The 19343-nt window shown below is 34.5% G+C and overlaps 3 protein-coding genes and 1 non-coding gene across 11 annotated transcripts in view; 2 read left to right on the top strand and 2 right to left on the bottom strand.

Annotated features, from left to right (window-relative positions):
* Positions 1 to 11899, top strand: part of LOC100644811 (neuroligin-4, Y-linked) — a 220951-nt gene extending 209052 nt beyond the window's left edge. For all 8 annotated transcript variants that reach the window (XM_048408534.1, XM_048408536.1, XM_048408535.1 and 5 more), the window contains 5 exons: positions 2130 to 2322; positions 3240 to 3684; positions 7783 to 8056; positions 8181 to 8327; positions 8613 to 11899. In XM_048408534.1, the coding sequence (XP_048264491.1) occupies positions 2130 to 2322; positions 3240 to 3684; positions 7783 to 8056; positions 8181 to 8327; positions 8613 to 9259 (1706 nt within the window). In that variant the 3' untranslated portion in view covers positions 9260 to 11899. The remainder of the gene's footprint in view (positions 1 to 2129; positions 2323 to 3239; positions 3685 to 7782; positions 8057 to 8180; positions 8328 to 8612) is intronic.
* Positions 11900 to 11985: 86 nt separating this feature from the next.
* Positions 11986 to 14402, bottom strand: LOC100644686 (la protein homolog). The gene is made up of 7 exons (XM_003397971.4): positions 14074 to 14402; positions 13525 to 13878; positions 13279 to 13421; positions 13062 to 13161; positions 12742 to 12987; positions 12522 to 12654; positions 11986 to 12310 (listed from the first exon to the last, which is right to left on the bottom strand). The coding sequence occupies exons 1-7, from the start codon at positions 14272 to 14274 to the stop codon at positions 12222 to 12224; spliced, it is 1266 nt and encodes a 421-aa protein (XP_003398019.2). The 5' UTR covers positions 14275 to 14402; the 3' UTR covers positions 11986 to 12221.
* On the bottom strand, positions 12379 to 12463 carry LOC125385707. The gene has a single exon (XR_007225264.1). It is a non-coding gene; the product is annotated as a small nucleolar RNA U6-53/MBII-28 (small nucleolar RNA).
* A 1001-nt stretch (positions 14403 to 15403) lies between the features above and the next one.
* LOC100644566 (translationally-controlled tumor protein homolog) lies at positions 15404 to 17605 on the top strand. The gene is made up of 5 exons (XM_003397970.4): positions 15404 to 15547; positions 16095 to 16165; positions 16297 to 16484; positions 16578 to 16848; positions 17149 to 17605. The coding sequence occupies exons 1-4, from the start codon at positions 15520 to 15522 to the stop codon at positions 16807 to 16809; spliced, it is 519 nt and encodes a 172-aa protein (XP_003398018.1). The 5' UTR covers positions 15404 to 15519; the 3' UTR covers positions 16810 to 16848; positions 17149 to 17605.
* Positions 17606 to 19343: the final 1738 nt, after the last annotated feature.

Here is a 19343-nt window from a genome sequence, read left to right as displayed (position 1 = left end):
TTTTCTCGTTATACATATATACAGGGTATGCCAGGGTTTAACAGCCAAATTTCGTCGGTATATGTCAGTCTTTTTCGACTCCCATCGTCGTTCTACTAAAATAACAATGATTTAAAAATGGTCTTCAAGGTTTTTTCTTCCTTTTTTATTATTAGATTCAGAAACAGTGCATCGATGATTTAACCGAACTTACGTAAAGAGGTCGTTTGGCCAGATCCTCTCAGCCTCGATGTTCTTACGGCGCGCTGGTTTGACAGGTCGCTGACGAGATTATTTTGGTGGTTCAAGTTGCGATCTCTATATCTTGTCGAATGATAGTCGATCACGCCCTTGACCAGTCGTCAATCGTCGTTCGTAGAACGTTGCGTAGAGTCCGATCGAAGACATACCAGAGCCATATCACGCAGCATATTTTGTGACCAAATAATATCTGTACTTACTGTTAGAATTACACCGCTGTGGTCCAAGCTTAAATCGTAATTTGCCTCAATTTGTGCGTGGATGTGGGATATATCTCCGGTGAAGGAAAACTAAGAAGTCAGAAAGTTTATTCGGGTCAGTTGACCAGTAAGTTAGCTGACCTGTAGACGTAAAATCTAAGTTTCTAGATTGAATTGCTTGTAGCAGAGTGCGTTCTTTCGATGCGATGATCCTAGATCCCCAGACATCGTATTTCTCGGATAGTCCTCGGCTACGACGAGTGCTGATCCAATTTTCAATCAAATATCAAAGTATTCTACACATTCTTCAGCGATGATAGTATGTCGCGGTGGAGAATAGACGAAGGCTATTATCAAGACCTATGGTAACTTTGAATTTTTACCAATTTTTATTTTGTACAGATCCCACGTCTCCTCCTCTTTTTTTCTTTTTAACACATTGCCAATGGTTTGTATTTGCACGAAGCTCTTGGCTATTTAGCGTTATTACATCGACGTTGTACCCAGCATGATCATCACGGCCTGGATTTTCCCTGGTATACCTTGTATCGAGGTTCTCGTTTGTATAAGTAGGAGTTATAGGCAATGAGGGATATGGGTTAGAGAGTGACAGAAATATAGATTGTTATGTCTCTGTTGGGGAAACATTATGGTTGCTCGTCATCAGATCCGATTCAGATGAATTCCGATGTTGGAAAATCAGGAGCGATTGCCGAGCTATTATTACTCGATGATTTTGTGGATTTCTCGAGTGTATCGATGAATTGCCTAATATCCGATGTGCAAGCTCACTCGGCTATTGGTTCACCGTTAAAATGGTTTCGTGTAAATTACGTTAACCGAGCCGATTTCCTGTCGGTACCATTTTTATTTTACTGCCACGTAGCCAGCTCCGACGGAAGGATGACGCTTATTGCGCGTTGTTAAGTCTGTTTACGATATCTGAACGATCGTCGTACATATGAACGAACAATGATAACACGCACGCACCGTCGACGTCGACGATCACCCCGAGAGTCGATGAACAGTCTTCGAGATGGATGTAAAATATATCATTTTTCATAAAATAAATATCAAGGGGGAGTCACATTTTAAATCTAATATTCGTTAACGCGAAGAAAACTATTTCACGAAAAATATTCGTCTCGTAAAAGGCGCGATAAATTGGCGTTTTATTCGCTGCAGGTAGATGACGGCTTTACCTATGTACGTCGCAGCCGGTCACAATTCGTCGCCGCTGTCGTTTCGTTCTCCCCTCTGAATATCTTTTATTATCACGTAAATCTCTTTGAGATATCGTGAATCGTGAATAACGACTTTACCGTGTTGATGTAATAACTTCGATATATCCGGTGGCCCTTTTCGCCTGGATTTTAACGCCTTCCTTCTTCAGACCAGTATTACTACCGTGACGCTTGCGACGATCGCGAAGAAAGCGCTTCGTTTCCTATTTTCAATGTAATTTATCGCGATGTCCTCACGATCCATTTTACGTTTCATTTTCCGCGAAATGTCGAGAATGGAAATGAAAATTATCGTCGCGTAGTAACGGTAGATTTTAACCAGACGTAGCTCGAAGATACAAGCGGAAATATTTGAAAACACACGATTCGCTTTGTTTATTGATTTCTCGGTGCTGCTGAGAGATCGTTAAGTTTGTTAACAAAGTATGTCGATCAATGTTTGCAGGCCTTTTTCATCGAGTCGTGTTATCGAGTGGCTCAGCGTTAAGCCCGTGGGCGTCTGTTCACGATCCGAACGACTTACGATCGAAAGTAGCAAAGCAAATAGGATGTTCCACCGAGGACGACGAAGATATTGCCAACTGTCTACGCGGCATTCCTCTGCGTGAGCTCATGGCCGTTGAACTGCCGGAAATCCGGTAAGATAGTAACTCTTTACGATCTGGATTCGAGGCTGATGCAAGATCCGTGAATAGCTGCCCGTAAATTCCATGTAAAAATTCCTCGTGCGTTACCTGCGCGAAATAAAAAGCTCCGAGTCGCCGATATTATTGTTCTCCGCACGAAAGAATCCAATAAAGCTACCGTGATCTTGAACGAAACGTATCTTTTAAAATCTGACTGTGCTTTATCTATATTTTATTACGTTTGCCGGCATAAAAAGATCGCGGTCCGTCCATAACGCGAATCAAGTTATCGATCATCTACGATTTACAATATCAAACGTTAACTTAAAAGAGATGTTATACATCTATACGTGTAAAGTATTCGATCTAAAAAAAAAAAAAAAACGTTAAACATATATTCGTATAGTGATTCGTATAGTTGAAATAATCAAATCTTGAACAATTATGCGCAACTTATTTCATGAACCATTTATGGAAAACTTAATGAGAGCAACGAACTTTAACTGGAAAAATTAATTATACGATCATGTACGATCATTCTTAACGCAAACATACGTTGACCACGGTAAAACGTCCTGAAAAGTATACTACGAAATCGTACGATTAAGCCAATGTGCAGTTACACCAACGCGAGTATGAAAACTACGCGTAAGCTCTCATCGTAGTATCTCGTAATCATAGCCCTAAAATCCCATACTATATCGAGCATGCTCTATAACGCCCAAGCCACAATCATAGTACCGTTTATTCCAGATCGAAGCATAAGCGTAGTCGCTAATCGGCTAGCGCGAGTTTTCGCGAGTCAAATCGCGCTATTGTTGGCGCCCGATTTCCTTGGTCGCCTTATCGATCGACACGGGAAACACCATGCCATTTCGGTATCCTGACGAGCAATGAATCGCACTAATTCTTCTCGTCTTCCGCTTCAGATTCGTGCCACGGATCGGACCAGGCTTACCAGTGGACCAAAACAATCCCGATCCAGGGCTGGATATGGAACGAGCCAGCGACACGTTCATCAAAGTACCTCTTATCCTTGGTGTATCCACTACGGAGTCGAATTTAGATTTTAACGCGAACGATATTCAATACGGATTCGAGGAGGATCATCGAAATCGAATTTTACGAACGTTCATTAGGAACGCTTATGTATATCATTTGAACGAGATTTTCTCCGCGGTGAGGAACGAGTATACGGACTGGGACAAGCCTATCCTTCATCCTATTATTATAAGGGATTCGACGATGGAGGCGTTGAGCGATGGTCACACCGTAGCTCCACTCATGAGGATTGCCTTTTATCACGCCAGAAGGGGAGCCAAAACGTTCTTCTACCACTTCAGCCATCAAACCAAAGACAACAGCCTTTTGCAGGTTTGTGGAATCGAGCGTGTGTTTTATGTATCTGATGATGAAGATGACTGGTGCGTTGAATTAGAATTTTTACGGTGGAATTATTCTTGAAATTTATTTGGGTGATCTTTTTATACGGTAAAGTCAGTTTTAAAACTTGTTTGTATTTTTCAAGTTTGCGGCTAAATTAGTTTTAGTTGTGTGTAGATAAACTTGCAAAATGTACAGTTCCAACGTAATTTTATTATTCTTGATTTTCGTCGGAACTTCCATTTACTTTACTTGTACCGCGAATTTTGGAACACAGTGTATACACGTAGGAAATAATTTATAGTCTTTTATACAAATTACTTGCGACCTACGGTACTCGATCCCTTTTCCATTCGTAAATACAAGAACGCGACAGATGTTGGAAGTAATTTAAAAGGAACCGGGTCTTTTAACGATTGAAACGCCCGCATGAAGTGTCGACAGTAAACCGTGGCTCTTTGAACCACTTCAGTCGTAAACTTATTTCTCGACGAAAGCTGTCTTTTTTTTTCTTTTTTTCCTTTGGTCGTCGTCGTCGACGCCATTTTATTCGCAACTTCTTTGATTCTTCGCGAAATTTTTTAAGTACACACACCGCCAATGCCCTTCCCCTCGTTCTCGCCAAACACAGCGAAATGTTAAAGATGGTATGGTAGTTTTTCATACAGCCCTTGACTCGACTGAAAGTGGAAAGTGGAGCGCGCGAGCCAGAGAACCGGCTTAACTTCGAGTTAATTTTACATAAAATTATACATGTAGGATGAACGAGACCCTCGAGTGTCTTCGTTATTTTTGTTAAAGAAGCATACAGAAGTTGATCACAATTACATTGTGGTAACAGATGGGAAAAAGGTAAAAGGAAGAATTTTTATTGCGAGAGCTACCTTGCATGGTTGCGCTGATGTTATTAGCGAAATTGTATGTTATGTTGGTTAATTCATATCAAGGATTAAATTATAAAGCTTTTCTACCACTTCAACCTCTGTGTTATTCGTCTGGCTAATCAAACGTATATTCTACTTGCTCGCTTATGCGTTGACCGTCGCTACTGGTAAGGAGAATACGTCAGTATGAGGTCAGACTAGTTGTACGCGTAAATTAATACATAACAAGTTAAATAGCACAGATTAATAATTCTACAAGTAGAATATCGATAGAAATAAAAGGATAATTTCAATAAACTGTACTACCCATTGACTCTTAAGAAACAACGAATTTTCCAGTTGACGAATCATTACCGTTTGAAAACTCACACATCACATGGCTTAATTAACCAACTACCCGATGGATTAATAGACTTAATAACGCAAACTTCCAAGAGTCTAACGTCGAGGCAAAGTTCCAACATAGAGTCACGCTTAATTTACATCGTCGTAGTCTTCTGGGGTAACGCAAACGTCCTTCCACTGGTCCCACGAGACGTTTGATTAGGTCACAGTAGCTTCATCGTGAAATCATGGGCAGCGGTTAGTCGGAAGACAAGCACGAGCATAAAGCTCCGAGAAGTCCACGATCGGAATGGATTCCAGGAAAACGGAAGATTAAAGAGGCAATCCGAACGAGCTGTGAGCTCGAATGCCGTTCTTGGTCTTTCGCTCTGTCTGTTTCTTACTTTCAAATGGAAGAAAGTATTTTCGCTGTTTGTACAGATCGAACGGTAATAGATTGCTCCTTTTCGTGTCTTTTATTCATTTTGAATTATCGCACTTTCAAAATGTAATGTTGTTGCTCGTGTAAATGTAAAATTGTTGTCCTACGCGTTTGATTGGCAAATTTGATTTAAGACAATTTGTCATGGTTCTTCGAAATTTATGCACGTCAGCAATCTGATGATTTTAACTAGTTCATTGTGTAATCGCGACGCGCTCATAAGACTGGTAGTTGTCCATACGTCAAGAGGGAGAGCGGCAGGAACTTCGAGTTAACGAGTTTCGTTCTCGGGTCACGGTTAATAGCGATTTAGCGCGTTTAGCTGCCACGCTATGGCCAACTGTGGACGTACAAAGCGAAATTTTAATTAAACGGAAGTCGAGTCGCGTGCACGCCCGCGAAAGGCCACCTCGCTTAATAAGTTTCAGTGTCGTGACTGAAACTCGAAACGCGAGCCTAATCAATGCGTCGTCCATGCATTTAGAAACGTTAGGAAAAAATATCGTTGGCTAATTCGAATAGAAATTCAGCACAGAAGAGGGAAAAGAGACGGAAACTGTAAATTTCTAGTAAAAAGATAACGAAATGTAAATTATACAACGCGTATTTATGAATATATATTTCGGATTTATACGTAATATCTTGTAATTGCAATTTCACCAATGGAATTCAAATCCGAGATCTCGACAATTTGCAAATTGACGAAATGAAAATTGAATATCACGTAGTTGTAAATATGACTTGTAAAAATGATATAATTAAGTATAATTTAGTACGTTTTACGTAATAGGAAAACTTTTGGATCAAAAAGGAATTCTTTTTATCGAGAAAGTCGCATACTTTTCTCAATAAACTGTATGGACTGCATTTGTTGTTATAATTTTTGTCATTGCCTGTTATTTAGTAAACTGCGGTACAATCTGCTCTATCAAATTCATTAAATGACTGAACAGTTAAATTTCTATGATTATAATAGTTCATAATAGCAGTTACCAATCTTATCTATTTACCTAACCATGTACCGCGTACACTCTGGCTGACTATACACTGACCTACGCCACTTGTTAATTGAGATTAAGCCAACCCCCTAACATCTTGGCATATTATGTCAATAAAATTAGTACATGATAAATAATAATAAAGTAATAATAATAACTTCACTAAATATTTGACAAGTAACAAATGTTTCTCTCTATGTTGGTACTCTAAAAATATCATCGATAACAACATTAATTCGCACACGCGTTCTCAGGTCACTTCTTTGCAAATAAAATCCTTAAAAAAAATCTAAAAACAGGAATTAAGATAACAACACACGCTGGAACCACTACGTCGAAGAACAAGCCGAAAGTCATTGACCCGAGTGTTGCTTTAAACTCGAAAATTGAGCTTCTTTCTCGGTAAATTGAGTATCTCGAAGAAGCCACGCTTAGGTAAACCACATTAACGAAATTCACTTGGGACTCGTTCAACAAGCTACAACGTATTTAACAGAACAAAGCTAAACGGTTCATCCGTTAAACGATCCGACTGTGTGGGCGCCAGGAGACGAGACGGTAGATCCTGCAGCAATATGCTAATTCGCTGTTCGTTTCTTCGGCGTGTCTTCGAAATGTATGCACATGCATATACCGATCTACAGCCCATCCACGAGCTTCTAGTAGATCCAGGCGACATTTAAGTCGGCAGGCAGCTGTAAATCCCATTTGCTTGCGCCCTGAATTAACAGGATTTGCATCGCGACCCAGACATTCTGTCGAACGCGCAAATAGAATTGGCTGTGTCTCCGTGTGATTCACGCTGCTTTCCAATTAAAATTATTGAATCGAATTACGATAATTAATCGTCGAACAGCTGGGCCGGCAGGAATTTTTGTTTCGTTGTCATCGAATTGTTCTCGAAAGGAAAACGTGATAATGAACTACGCGGTCGTTGATCTGCGTAATTTTTGAGCGGAAATTTTCTTTCGGACAAACTTTCGCCACACTTTATATATTAAATGAAAGAATCGCTGAATCTGAAAGAATCTGAGAATTATCTGGATAGTGTTGCAATTATTCAAGAAGTAAGATAGTTTGAAAAGGTAGTATAAGACGTTCGTTTGAATCTTTAAGTGTTTAGATCTTGAAATTTCTAAATCTTCTAGTCTTCCAATTTTCCTCGTATTTGATTCTCGTATCGTGGAATTTCCACGTTTATTTCTTTCTCCTAATTGCAATTACCGATTATAAGTAATATTAATGAAAAATCATAGTGGGCGAAGGCGGGAAAGAAAGAATTCCTTCGTCAAAAAAGAAAGAATTCTCTCGTCGATAATGGTTATCCGTAGCTGAAAATAATTTCCGACGTCGATATTGAATACCGCTTTGAGCAGCATTTACCGCAGGTTTCAAACGTTACACGTACATACCACCGACGAACGAAATAATTTTGTTTCAGCGTCTGGGCAGCATTCGTGGCGAGGATATACCGTATATCTTCGGGTTGCCACTGGTGGCTGGAGGAGCTTTCTTTCCCCGGAATTATTCCCGACAGGATCAGGGCGTCGCCGAGGCAGTTCTCACGTTTTTCACGAATTTCGCGAAAACCGGCAATCCGAACGAGCCACACAAAATCGAATCGGTGGATTATGGGACACCGAAGGAGAAAACGCGATACCGTGGTCTCACGTGGGAACAATACGAGACTGGTACTCAACAGTATCTCACAATTGGTGAGTTTCTTCCTGCTTTCTTTTCCTCCTATCCTATTTTTTTCATTTATTTAAATACTTGTGTCGTATATATACTATATGTTGTATGTAATCAGAAAATAACATCGGTGATTAATCGTTTCAGCGATGAAACCGAAAATGAAGAGCCACTACCGTGGCCATAAAATGGCGGTTTGGCTAAATCTGATACCACAACTGCATCGACCCGGAGACGACGATGTCTCAATGCGGCATCATCATTTTCGAGAAAGAGGTGACCACTTTTATGCAGGTAAGAAATATATACTATCTACTAACTAAGTTAACAGTATTAACTAGTACTTTGTATAAAAAGATTAGGAACGAAAAATTTCAATTATACTGACACGAATACCTGTATCTATTTTACGCTTGCCGTATTACATTTTATACTGAAATTATATCTATGTATTATAAAAAAATTCAATTATATAATTATTCAAATTAAAAGAAACCTGTCCCTATGATACACGATGTAAGTAACGTTTAATTCACCCAACGAATCGAGTAATTAGAATGCGAGCGTTGAATGTTTCAGGACCAGTTCGAGACGAGTGGTACACTCCTCTGCCGCTTGTAGCGACAACCAAGATGAGCGCCTCATCGACAACAGCGTGCAGCACATCTACAGGTGACGACAGTATTACCGAAGACATTACTCCTATTCTGGACGATTCGGAAGACAACGCTGAACTTTTAGAAAGATTAGATTCTCATAATTACTACAGTACTACTACAGCCCTAGCAATCACCGTAGGAGTCGGTTGCATTTTATTGGTGCTCAACATGTTGATATTCGCTGGCATTTACTATCAGAGGGATCGTGACAAAAAGAGAGCCGCCATGGACTGCACGCCAAACGGCCAAGAATCACTACCGATGACTACCAGATCGTCTATGAAAGCTCCAGAAAGTCCTAGGCCAGCGCAAGAACCTCCGCCATCGTATACTACCCTTGCAAGAAGCCCTTCGATCCAGGAACATCAACAGATTGCTCAGAGTCAATCGACAGTTGTCGATGAACAGCCTAAAAGTGAACAGAAACCTAGCCACGGGACCAGCAACGCCATCCACAAGGATCCCATTCCTCCAAAACCTCCCACGAGAACGACCAGCTCCTTGAGTACTACTAGTGGTACCAATACTATTAAAAAACGTGTGCAAATACAAGAGATATCCGTATAGCATTAGGGGTTGCCCCAAGAGGGCAACATGAAAACCAAGAAGGTGACTTTCATAGATTTTGCAGCGACTGGCGAGTCTAAGTTTTGAAAAAGTTTACAGGGATATGGATTAACAAGTGTCTGGTTATGGCACGTAGCACAGATTGGCAAAGAAAATTATCTGTTTGAGTTGCAGTGAGATATCGATGAAGAGTGAAGACTATTGGTGTTACTTTCAACAATTGTTGGAGGAAACTCTAAAGAACAATGAGTTCTAAAGCAACATTCAATTGTATGTTAAGTATTCTCTAATTATTCTGATGTATAAACAGCGATAACTGCCATATGTCACCGAAAAGACAAAGTGCTTTAAAGGAAGACTTAGCAGACTACGAGTGTTCCTCTATCATGCACGTAAGACTTTATGAGCATTTTGAGTGTATTTCTTTGCAGGATACGGTGTGTTTCTTCTATGGAATGCTATCAAAGTTGCATTACAAAGCGATTCAAAATGAGTTCATCAAATTTCAACTAATTTCTTGTCAAGAAATACTTAGCTTGACTACAAGAACTGTATTGTTACCTAAGAATGAGACATTTACGAAATCAAGTGTCTAAGAAGCCGGTTTCGTTCTTCTACAAATATACTGTCGAATAATTAAAATCTAACAGTTATGTCTTTTCTTTTTATTTGTTCTTTATTTTACACTTAAAAAGTAAAGTAAATTCTAAAGTATGATATTTATCTCACATATTGAAATAGACAAAATTTGAAAAAGGTCGTATCTCTAAAATTGTTTAATTTGACAGTATATTTGACGAAGAATAGAATCGATGATAAAAATCCATGAGTCAACACTGTAACTGTTCACAATCAGTGTTCTTTCAAGTGTTCTTCTCGTAGCTGACATAATGATCATGTAATTAGAGTAACTCCTGGTATAAATGACGCTGGGCTCATGAAAAATTTCTATTTGCGTTTGTGTATACAACATAAAAGCGGTTTCGCGTCTTTCCTATTCCAGGTATTGGAAACCGTGCACAAAATCGCACAGAGATAATAAATTAAATAACGTCTATGTAACACGATCCGTAGAAAATTGTATGAGAGAATGGTCGTCTGAAATGATTTCTAAAATTTAAATGATGATAATTGTACTACGTAGTGTCACTGTGATCAATATCAATATTTTTTAAAAATCAAAAACAATATTTATAGATAAAAATCATTATGTTAGTTTCATTTGTCGTTGAAAATTATTCGTCTTTGTTTATTAAAGGAATTATTATTTATTTCTGTTTTTTATTTGTACTATGAATATACATATTCTACTTTATTATGTGACATATAAATAGTATAAAGCGGAAGTTGAAGAACTCTGTCAATTTTGCGTTGCCTCCTCGTTATCTTGATATCATCGCTCACTATTTAAAATAATTTAAAGAGAAAAAGAGAAACAAAACCTAAAAAAATGTATATTTAAGCACTCGATACTGAAAGAGATCAGTTCTCGTATTCGCATTAGAGTCTCATGCGAATGTTGTGTGAAAGTTCTGTTAAAGTAAACAAAAGGAAATTACATGTTTAATGGTTCAATTTGAGTGGAACTCGCACTGCACTTGCGGAAGTATCGATGGTTCTCTAGTGACAACATGTGCTCAAAACGTAATCATAAAGTGGAACACAATTTCCTTTAAATTAAATATTATCTACACCTCTTCGACCAAGTAATCTAAGGCGAGATTACGCCCACGTTTATGCAAATATCATTCGTCTTTATAGGATTTTTTAAGCTGAATCTGATGTCTGTGTTATACATACATTAAAAATTAACGAAGAAATTGGACTTATAAGGCTCGGTGTAAATTATAATGTTATAAAGGGATTTATCTTTTTTCAGGTACTTTAAGTCTCTATCCATTTGCATAATTTTAATTACTGTACGTTATAACACGCATGTTTTAACATTATTTCTTAACTAAATTAAAAGCAAAGCTTATTTCATCATAATTTTCGTACAAACAGATACTCATGGTCATGGTTCTTCCATTAGTTGGTAAAATTAAATGTTGCTGATACTATATATGTACATACATTTCATTTTAAAGATACTATTAATTTCTTATAAATTTGTTCCCTGACATACTTCGTAATCCAGACTGATTATCAAAAACATATTACATAATACAATCATTCTACTAAGAGACAAGTTTTTCTCCGGAAGAAGAAAAGCATTACGAATAACAGCAAACGACATTTCAATCGTCATGTAAAAAGATAAAAACACCTGTTTAATATAGTCGAATTTATCTAATCGATTGTACGCATTTTCTGAGGCACATGAAGTAATGAAAGCGTATTGGTATGATTAAGGACATAACGTTGTACTTTAGATAGCAATCATACTATGCACGGTGTCGCGTAATTGTACTATCGATTTCGATTATTTTCAATACACCGTTTCACAAAGAAAAGATTAGAAAAGGAATACTCATCAAGTATTGTTTGCGAATGGTATGAATCATCAGCACATTGTGACTATTCGTTAAATTGTGTGAACGGGATTATTGAACAAATAACAGTGAAATTTAAGTAGCAGAATAGACGAAACATCTTTGTAAATTTCACTGTAAAACAATAAAATGCTGATTTCTAAATAAATTTCCATCTCCAATTAATATAATTCTCATATCCTTATAAACTAAGAATGTATTAAGTTACACGTGGGACTATGAAATAATGTACAATTTACAAATATAAACGGTGTTGTACTTTTATCTTTTTAAATAATACACACTACTCGAAGCATAACAAAAAAATATGCGCTTAAAGTAGTTTTATCTGTCTTGAATACATAATAGTGTAACATCTATCTTTTCTTATTTTATACAATAAGTATCTGTATAATAAAAATATGATTAATATACATGTTTAGTTGAATAATTATACAAGTTTTGGTTTGTCCAAGATAAATATTTCTGAATTATTCAACTGAATTATTCCCTTTCTTAGCGGGAACCACATCATTGCTTTCACTCATACGTCTTTTAGTTGCTACTCGTGTGTTACGGCCTGCAACATAATTTTCACAAATTTTACATATGCTTCATTTTGATGACATGTAAAATTTGTAATCATGAAATGTTCAGTGATATTTGTAAGTTTAACTCATTGAGATCCAGAAAACTGATCTCTCAGTATTAGCATGGCAAAGCATCATTACGGAGCAACAGTATATAGTACTATTTAAAAAAAAGTTATTTATGTACACCATTCTACTGACCTTTTTTGCCTCTCTTTCCTTTAAAATTCTTTTGCCTAGAATTTGCCATTTGTTTTCTCACTTTCAAAAAATATTTTTCCTCTTCTTCGCTCTCAAGGACACAACAGGTTACATCTTTACCGCGTATAGATATCTTATAGAATAAATGAAAAAAATTTTCACGAAATAAAATATAATATTACGAACTTAAAAATAACAAAAAATAATTTGAAATACTCACTTTACTTTCATGCATTTTGTCAATTACTGTTTTTGCATCATTTTCTCCCTGCAATCGAGCATATCCCACTGTATCACCTTTATTAAAATCAACAAATGCAACATTCGCACCTAATTCACCTAGACATTCCTTAATATCTTCTCTTATACATTCATCAGGTACATTAGTAAAATAAATCACGCAACCCTTTGGAAATAGATTCACCTTGTCGCTTTCTTTCTCTTTATCATTACATTCTGTTTTCTCCTAAAAAATTGAACATTTTGTTATTATGTTTAATTATGAAAATAAATGTATAAAATAACAAATTCTATACTAACAGATTCCATATCAACAGATTCACTTTTCTTTGTCTTCATTTCTGATCTTTTTTGCCTCCTGCTTTCCCTTTCCTGTATTTTAGATTGAGAATAGTCGGATCTAAAATTTCAAAGTATTAAATTAAGTATAAAATATTACTAAAACTTTTATTATTAAAACTAAATATTACTAAATATTACTAAAACTTAACAAAGATATATAATCTGATTAACTTACGACCACATCTTAATTAATTCAGTGTCTCCATATTTTACAGATTCCCTAACCATAAAGGCTTTTGCATTCTCTAGAGTTTTGAACTGCACGAAAATGGAACCTTTAAACTGAAACTTCTTCTCCTTATCCACATACTTCCTCATCTATTAAACAAGAAAATGGTCTAAAGATCTAAGCATTATTTGCAAATATTTCCCACTCTGATCTGAAAATAATACATCCATCGAACAAGAGTCAGATACTTACAACAATATTATCAAATGGTTCATAATCACTGAGAAATGTTTTGAGCTTTTCAATAGTGGTGCCCTGTAAAGGAAATCCTTTTAGGTAAACTGTCTTGGCCTCCTGCGCCTTCCTATATTCTTCATTATATACTGGCAAGGGATGCTTTGGAGAACGACGAATCTTTTTTCTATCTTCTGATATTTCCATAAGTTCGCTTGATTTTACGGCTTCTAATATAACATTAATATCTTGACTCATAGAGGCCAACAATTTGAAATTTAACATAATAGTCATAGGAATCCAGCCTTCATCCAATTTTGTTTGCTCAATGAGAAATTTATCTCTTTGCATATTCACATCTCCAAAGTAAAACTAAAAATATTGAAATTTTTATTAACTAAATTGTACTATTGCCATTTATGTCATAAGAAAGCTATAAAAATTAAACTATTTAATTACGTTGAAGAATATCTACATATATCTATACCTATACATATATTAAATCATGAGATATAAATGAATGGATATCTTATTTCTATAATAATTGGTTAATTAATAAAATACTACCTCGATTTGATTTTTTATTCTTTCTAACAGTTCGCTAGATGGTTCCTCAGATTTTACTTTTGGGGAATATTCTTCAGAAACCGGCTTCTCGTCTTTAACCTCGACATTGGCATCATTTATTTTAGTCTCGTCTACAACCTCTGTTTTAATTTCTGTTTGAGTCTCTGTTTTAAGAACTGTCTCTCCTTGCCCGTTCTCCATGTTTGTTGTTACTATGAGATACGAGCTTTCAAAATTTATTGAGACCTGAACAAGAAATCAATGTCGTACAGATGCACTTAAACCGATGGTCAAACGTGGTCTGTTTTCTCGGAAACAGGAAGTAACCGTTAGGAATGAAGACGGTAATTGCATCAATATGAAATTTGAAAATGGCTGCTTGTTATAATTTCACAGTTTATTGCAACATAAAATCCTCCTCTTTTTATTATTCTTATCTCCGATTAAAATAATAAATTGGGTACATTTAATAATTATATAAGTTATATGACAAATAGGAGAAATAATTACAATGTTAAGCATTAAAATAAATTTTTCTAATTGCAATATATCATTTTTTGAAATAAAATAAAAATTAAAGATAAATGTAAAGATAATTTTTCTAAAATATGCAATAATTTATAAACCGGAACTAAAAATAAAAATTTTATCGGATTAGCCCGATTTTAGCCACGGTCATATAAACAGGCCTAACCACTCGCTAGGGAAACCCGTTTATCCTTTGAGTTGAAAAAATCAAGATACAGGACAGGAAAAGATCCCGTTCTACGAGATAGACAGAGATAAGTAGAGTGTCTCTGATTCTGTCCGAACATGTAACATATATTGTTGTATTTTTACACTATTTAAAAATTTTTTACACTATTAACAAAGGTAGCAAAGCAAAACGAAACAAAATTATGCAAAACACTTACAATTTCTAGTGAAGCCTTATTTGAAAATTGATGTTCCTTGCGATTTTTTGAATCCTTACAATTTCTTTTAACTTAGTTTATAACTGATATTCATGCATTTTATTTATATATACTAAACAAATAACGTATAAATTAACTAATATTTAGTTATTAATTATAAATTGTTATTAAATTACACTATTAATATATTTTAAAAACTAAAAGCATAAAAAGTACAAATCAAAGATTTATTTTCGAAAGATTAAAATGATACATTTATTTTTAATGCGTCTACTTTTGATTACAATAAAATAAATATATAATCTGTACAATTGATAAACTACTTCTTTTGCATATATAAAATAACCGGATATGCCTTGATCCTGAATATGTATAGTGATTTTAGATACTTATGTTGGCAAACTGGTAAAAGATAAAATGCAATGAAGTTGGCTGCAATCTTTCAATACTGCGCTCCCTTCCGGTTCGTTCTTTCGGGGAGAGTGAGTCTTGTTTAGTTTAGCTGTAATTAAATCTTTCTCCATCTTCCAACATGAAGATTTACAAGGATATTTTTACTGGTACGTAAATTTAAAATATCATTAAATAACACGTGTTATGAATATTTTTTCAAACTTTTTCATATACTAAGAAATAAAATATTACCTTGATTGCAAACGGACTTGTAGTGACGTTTCTATCACGAGGACCAAAATTTTAAGAGTAATAACTATAAAATGCTTCCTGACTACGGTTTTAATTGTGTAAATGTAAAAATATATCGTTAAACATGTTTTTAATGGTTTCTCATATTATAGAAACATTATACTGCTTGAATATTTAATATTCTAATTTATAACCTCTCCATATGTTCGAAATGACTCTTTTCAATAGAAAAATGATACATTTGACACTAATCAAATTTTAAGGAAGAGTAGAGATTATTATTTTAAATTAACTCTTTTTTTAAACTAACTCTGCTGCAGTAAAATGATTATTTTGAAGGTTTGATAATTACTTTATACAAAATTTATAAAATTAAATTTTACAAAATAATATAAGTTTTATATAATTAATTTATTTTACTATATTAAAGGTCATATTTTTATTTTAAAATTTATATTTCAGGGGATGAAATGTTTTCTGACACCTACAAAATAAAGTTGATTGATAATGTTGTATATGAAGTATATGGCAAGGTACCTATCTTTTTACTCTTATTTTTAAATTATATTTGGATAACGTGTATTAAACTTATATAGTTGGCTGAACACTTATTTGTATTATATTCATTGTATTAATATCTTTACTTAAATCTTTTCATAACTAGGTAGTCACTCGTAAATCAGGTGACATTGATATTGCTGGATTCAACCCATCTGCTGAAGAAGCTGATGAAGGAACAGAAGAAACAGTGGAATCCGGTGTAGATGTAGTTATGAATCATCGGCTGCAAGAAACTTTTGCATTTACAGACAAAAAATCCTATACCTTGTACTTGAAGGATTATATGAAAAAGTAATTATTCTTTCTATAGTAGTGTAAACTTTAGTAATGTGTAGTGTTACTTTAATAATATTAAAGCAATATTAATAATGCAATTTTCATTAGATTGGTAGCAAAATTGGAAGAGGAAGCTCCTGATCAAGTGGAAGTTTTCAAAACAAACACAAATAAAGTAATGAAAGACATATTAAGTCGTTTCAAAGACCTACAATTTTTCACTGGCGAATCCATGGATATTGATGGTATTGTTGCGTTAATGGAATACCGCGAGATCGACGGTGAATCTGTGCCTGTACTCATGTTATTCAAGCATGGTCTTGAGGAACAAAAGTTCTAAACAATTTTAGGTATTGAAGAAATTGTGGGAAAAAATATTGTGAGTTTTACATTTACTACTTGTATTTCGTTAATATCGTAATCACTTAATGTACATGTAACTGTGTTAATAATCAAAAATAGACTTAAATATATAAACATGTTAATTCATGCCTATACTTCAGTCATTTGTATTTGGCATTGCACAAACATGTAAAAGAAAGATGGTGATCAGATTCCCGCTGTGGTGCGTTTCCTCGACATAGCGTCTATTATAGCCATACACTAATAAACAAAGTTTCGTTATTAAACGCATTAAATATATAACAAAAATAAAATTAATTTTCGTACATTTTTGCAGATAAACTCAAATGAAGACTGTACACACGCTGAAAAGCTTGTGAAATTTAGTTAAAAGGAAAACACGATTTTACTTCCAATCTCATTTTATAATGCAGTTAACTTATTCGTTTCAACAACAATCAGTGATTCGAAGTCTCACAGGAGTTAATAATTGTACATATAACTTTACTGAAGGGAAGATATACGAGACATATCCCTTCGATCGTATTATCTGGGTCTGATTTCCCTGTAGACGTGTAATATTTTCTACTTTTTTTATTGGTCATTTATTAGAGATTTTAATTTATGATTCAAAAATGGAAGATGGGGAAAGAAGTTTGCAGCAATGAAAATATCAAAACATACGTCTAATTATTGTTAACACAAAAAGAAATGTCCCTGGATAACAATTAAATCTGAAACATACTGTGTATAATGTCCATCAAATAAAAAGGTGTTTTCATAAGTACTGCTTACGAGCCGTGTTCTTATTTTGATTATCTAATTGTTTAAATTAACTTTCCGTAATAATACAGGTACTTAGTAAAACAAACAATTGTTAATTTGCTTCATAAAAATATTATATTTAGACAAGTCAGAATAGACGATTTATCTCTTGGCGCAAGACCATACATTATATTTTTTTACTCAAGGACTGTTATTAGCCATACTGTTTTACAAGTATATTCATAATATGACTTCTTCGCGTTTCTTCCATTAACAACCTCGCTCTCACTATCGCATTCTCTCTTACACTCTTTGTTTTCTATATTTATACAATTTGTGTACCCATCGTTATCATCATATTTATTACGCATATTCTTTTATGAATATATTACTCTCGTTCGTTATAAAACAGTTACCGATCCAATATAGAACTCTTCACATTCCAAATACGTTTTCATGTGCCATTACCTGAAAAAGTGTTATGTTAACACATAGAAAAGCGTATTTTAATAATGTAATAATAATTCATATGTATGTACGTATGTACACAGCCGTAAATGTATACATATACATACACGTACGTTTAGTAAATGAACGTTCAATAGGTATATACGAATTAATTATCGCTTCAGAGTAAGTCGAAAACTGACATTTACAGCTTAAAGATAGTAAAATTGAACTCCAAAAAATATACGTACATACAATTATATATTTATGTACGTACGCATTCGTCGTTCATAAATATGCACATATAGACATTGCTTTAATTATCGAGCACAACCATAATGTCATTAGTTACTAAGCACTAAGATGAATTAGTATCTCAATTTCAAACAATGTATTGAAAATGACGTGATACAATTTAACATACCTGATCTCGTTATAATAAATTGTGTTAGCCATATAGAAATAAAAATTGTTATTCACAAGTACCTTTAAGCTGTTAATACAATAATGATTTCTCAAGTGGAATATTATGTTAGAGAGCTATTCCATCCATTTATGTTTATTATATTTTCGAACATAAATGATAAATGTTTTGTTCACTAACCTTCTTAACATTACATGTCTTGCGCATAATTCAATGATGTACAGCCAAATTATAAAAATCTACTTAATAAAATGGTACAACAATTTCATAAGAATCGTTCCTTTTTTTCTCATTGTTTCAATTTGAAGGAAGAAAGATGAAACATGGAATATCGGACCATGCTAATGTTCCAAAAAATAGTTAATCACAATGGCAGTTGTGTAAGTTAATTTGTTATTAATGTATAGCATTCATATTGATACATAAAAGTTTCTGACATTTACACACACAGAAGGATTTGTTTTTAGTACTCTGGCTTTTTAGTTTAGTTCGTCAAAGGTACAGTATTTAGTAGGACACCTGCTACTTTTTTAAGTGGGATGTACCTTACAGTTCAGTAAGGTCAAACAATTATTTTATTCGTTACTACTATTAGTATTAAACTTATTTGTACTGGTCTATGCAGAATGGGTGCGTGTGGAACCTCTTTGATACTACCATAATATACCATGATTTGATATTCTAAATTTCTAATTTTTAATAATAACATCCATCTTCATTTTAGTATAAGAAAAATATAAAAATATAAAATACAGAGCATGGACGTATATCGTTAACCATCTAAACAATTAGGTACATAGAAAGTATTCCTAAGTACCAAATGACGACGAAAAATATACATACTTAATTTAACGTAAGGATTTATTCTCCAATTATTTTAATATTCATGATGGTAC

This window comes from Bombus terrestris, chromosome 9 (assembly GCF_910591885.1).
Source record: "Bombus terrestris chromosome 9, iyBomTerr1.2, whole genome shotgun sequence".
In the NCBI taxonomy this organism is placed as follows: Eukaryota; Metazoa; Arthropoda; class Insecta; order Hymenoptera; family Apidae; genus Bombus; species Bombus terrestris.
This window is presented reverse-complemented; position numbering and strand designations above follow the sequence as displayed.

Bases quoted from the DNA above. Each gene is read 5' to 3' on its own strand.
- LOC100644686 (XM_003397971.4), bottom strand. From the start codon at position 14,274: ATGGAGAACGGGCAAGGAGAGACAGTTCTTAAAACAGAGACTCAAACA. The intron at 13,162-13,278 runs GTAAGTTAATCA...TTGAAATTTTAG, and splicing joins GAATTAATTAAGATGTGGTC to ATCCGACTATTCTCAATCTA. The intron at 12,655-12,741 runs GTGAGTATTTCA...TTATTCTATAAG, and splicing joins ACAAAATGCATGAAAGTAAA to ATATCTATACGCGGTAAAGA.
- LOC100644566 (XM_003397970.4), top strand. From the start codon at position 15,520: ATGAAGATTTACAAGGATATTTTTACTG. The intron at 15,548-16,094 runs GTACGTAAATTT...TTTATATTTCAG, and splicing joins TTACAAGGATATTTTTACTG to GGGATGAAATGTTTTCTGAC. The intron at 16,166-16,296 runs GTACCTATCTTT...TTTCATAACTAG, and splicing joins TATATGAAGTATATGGCAAG to GTAGTCACTCGTAAATCAGG.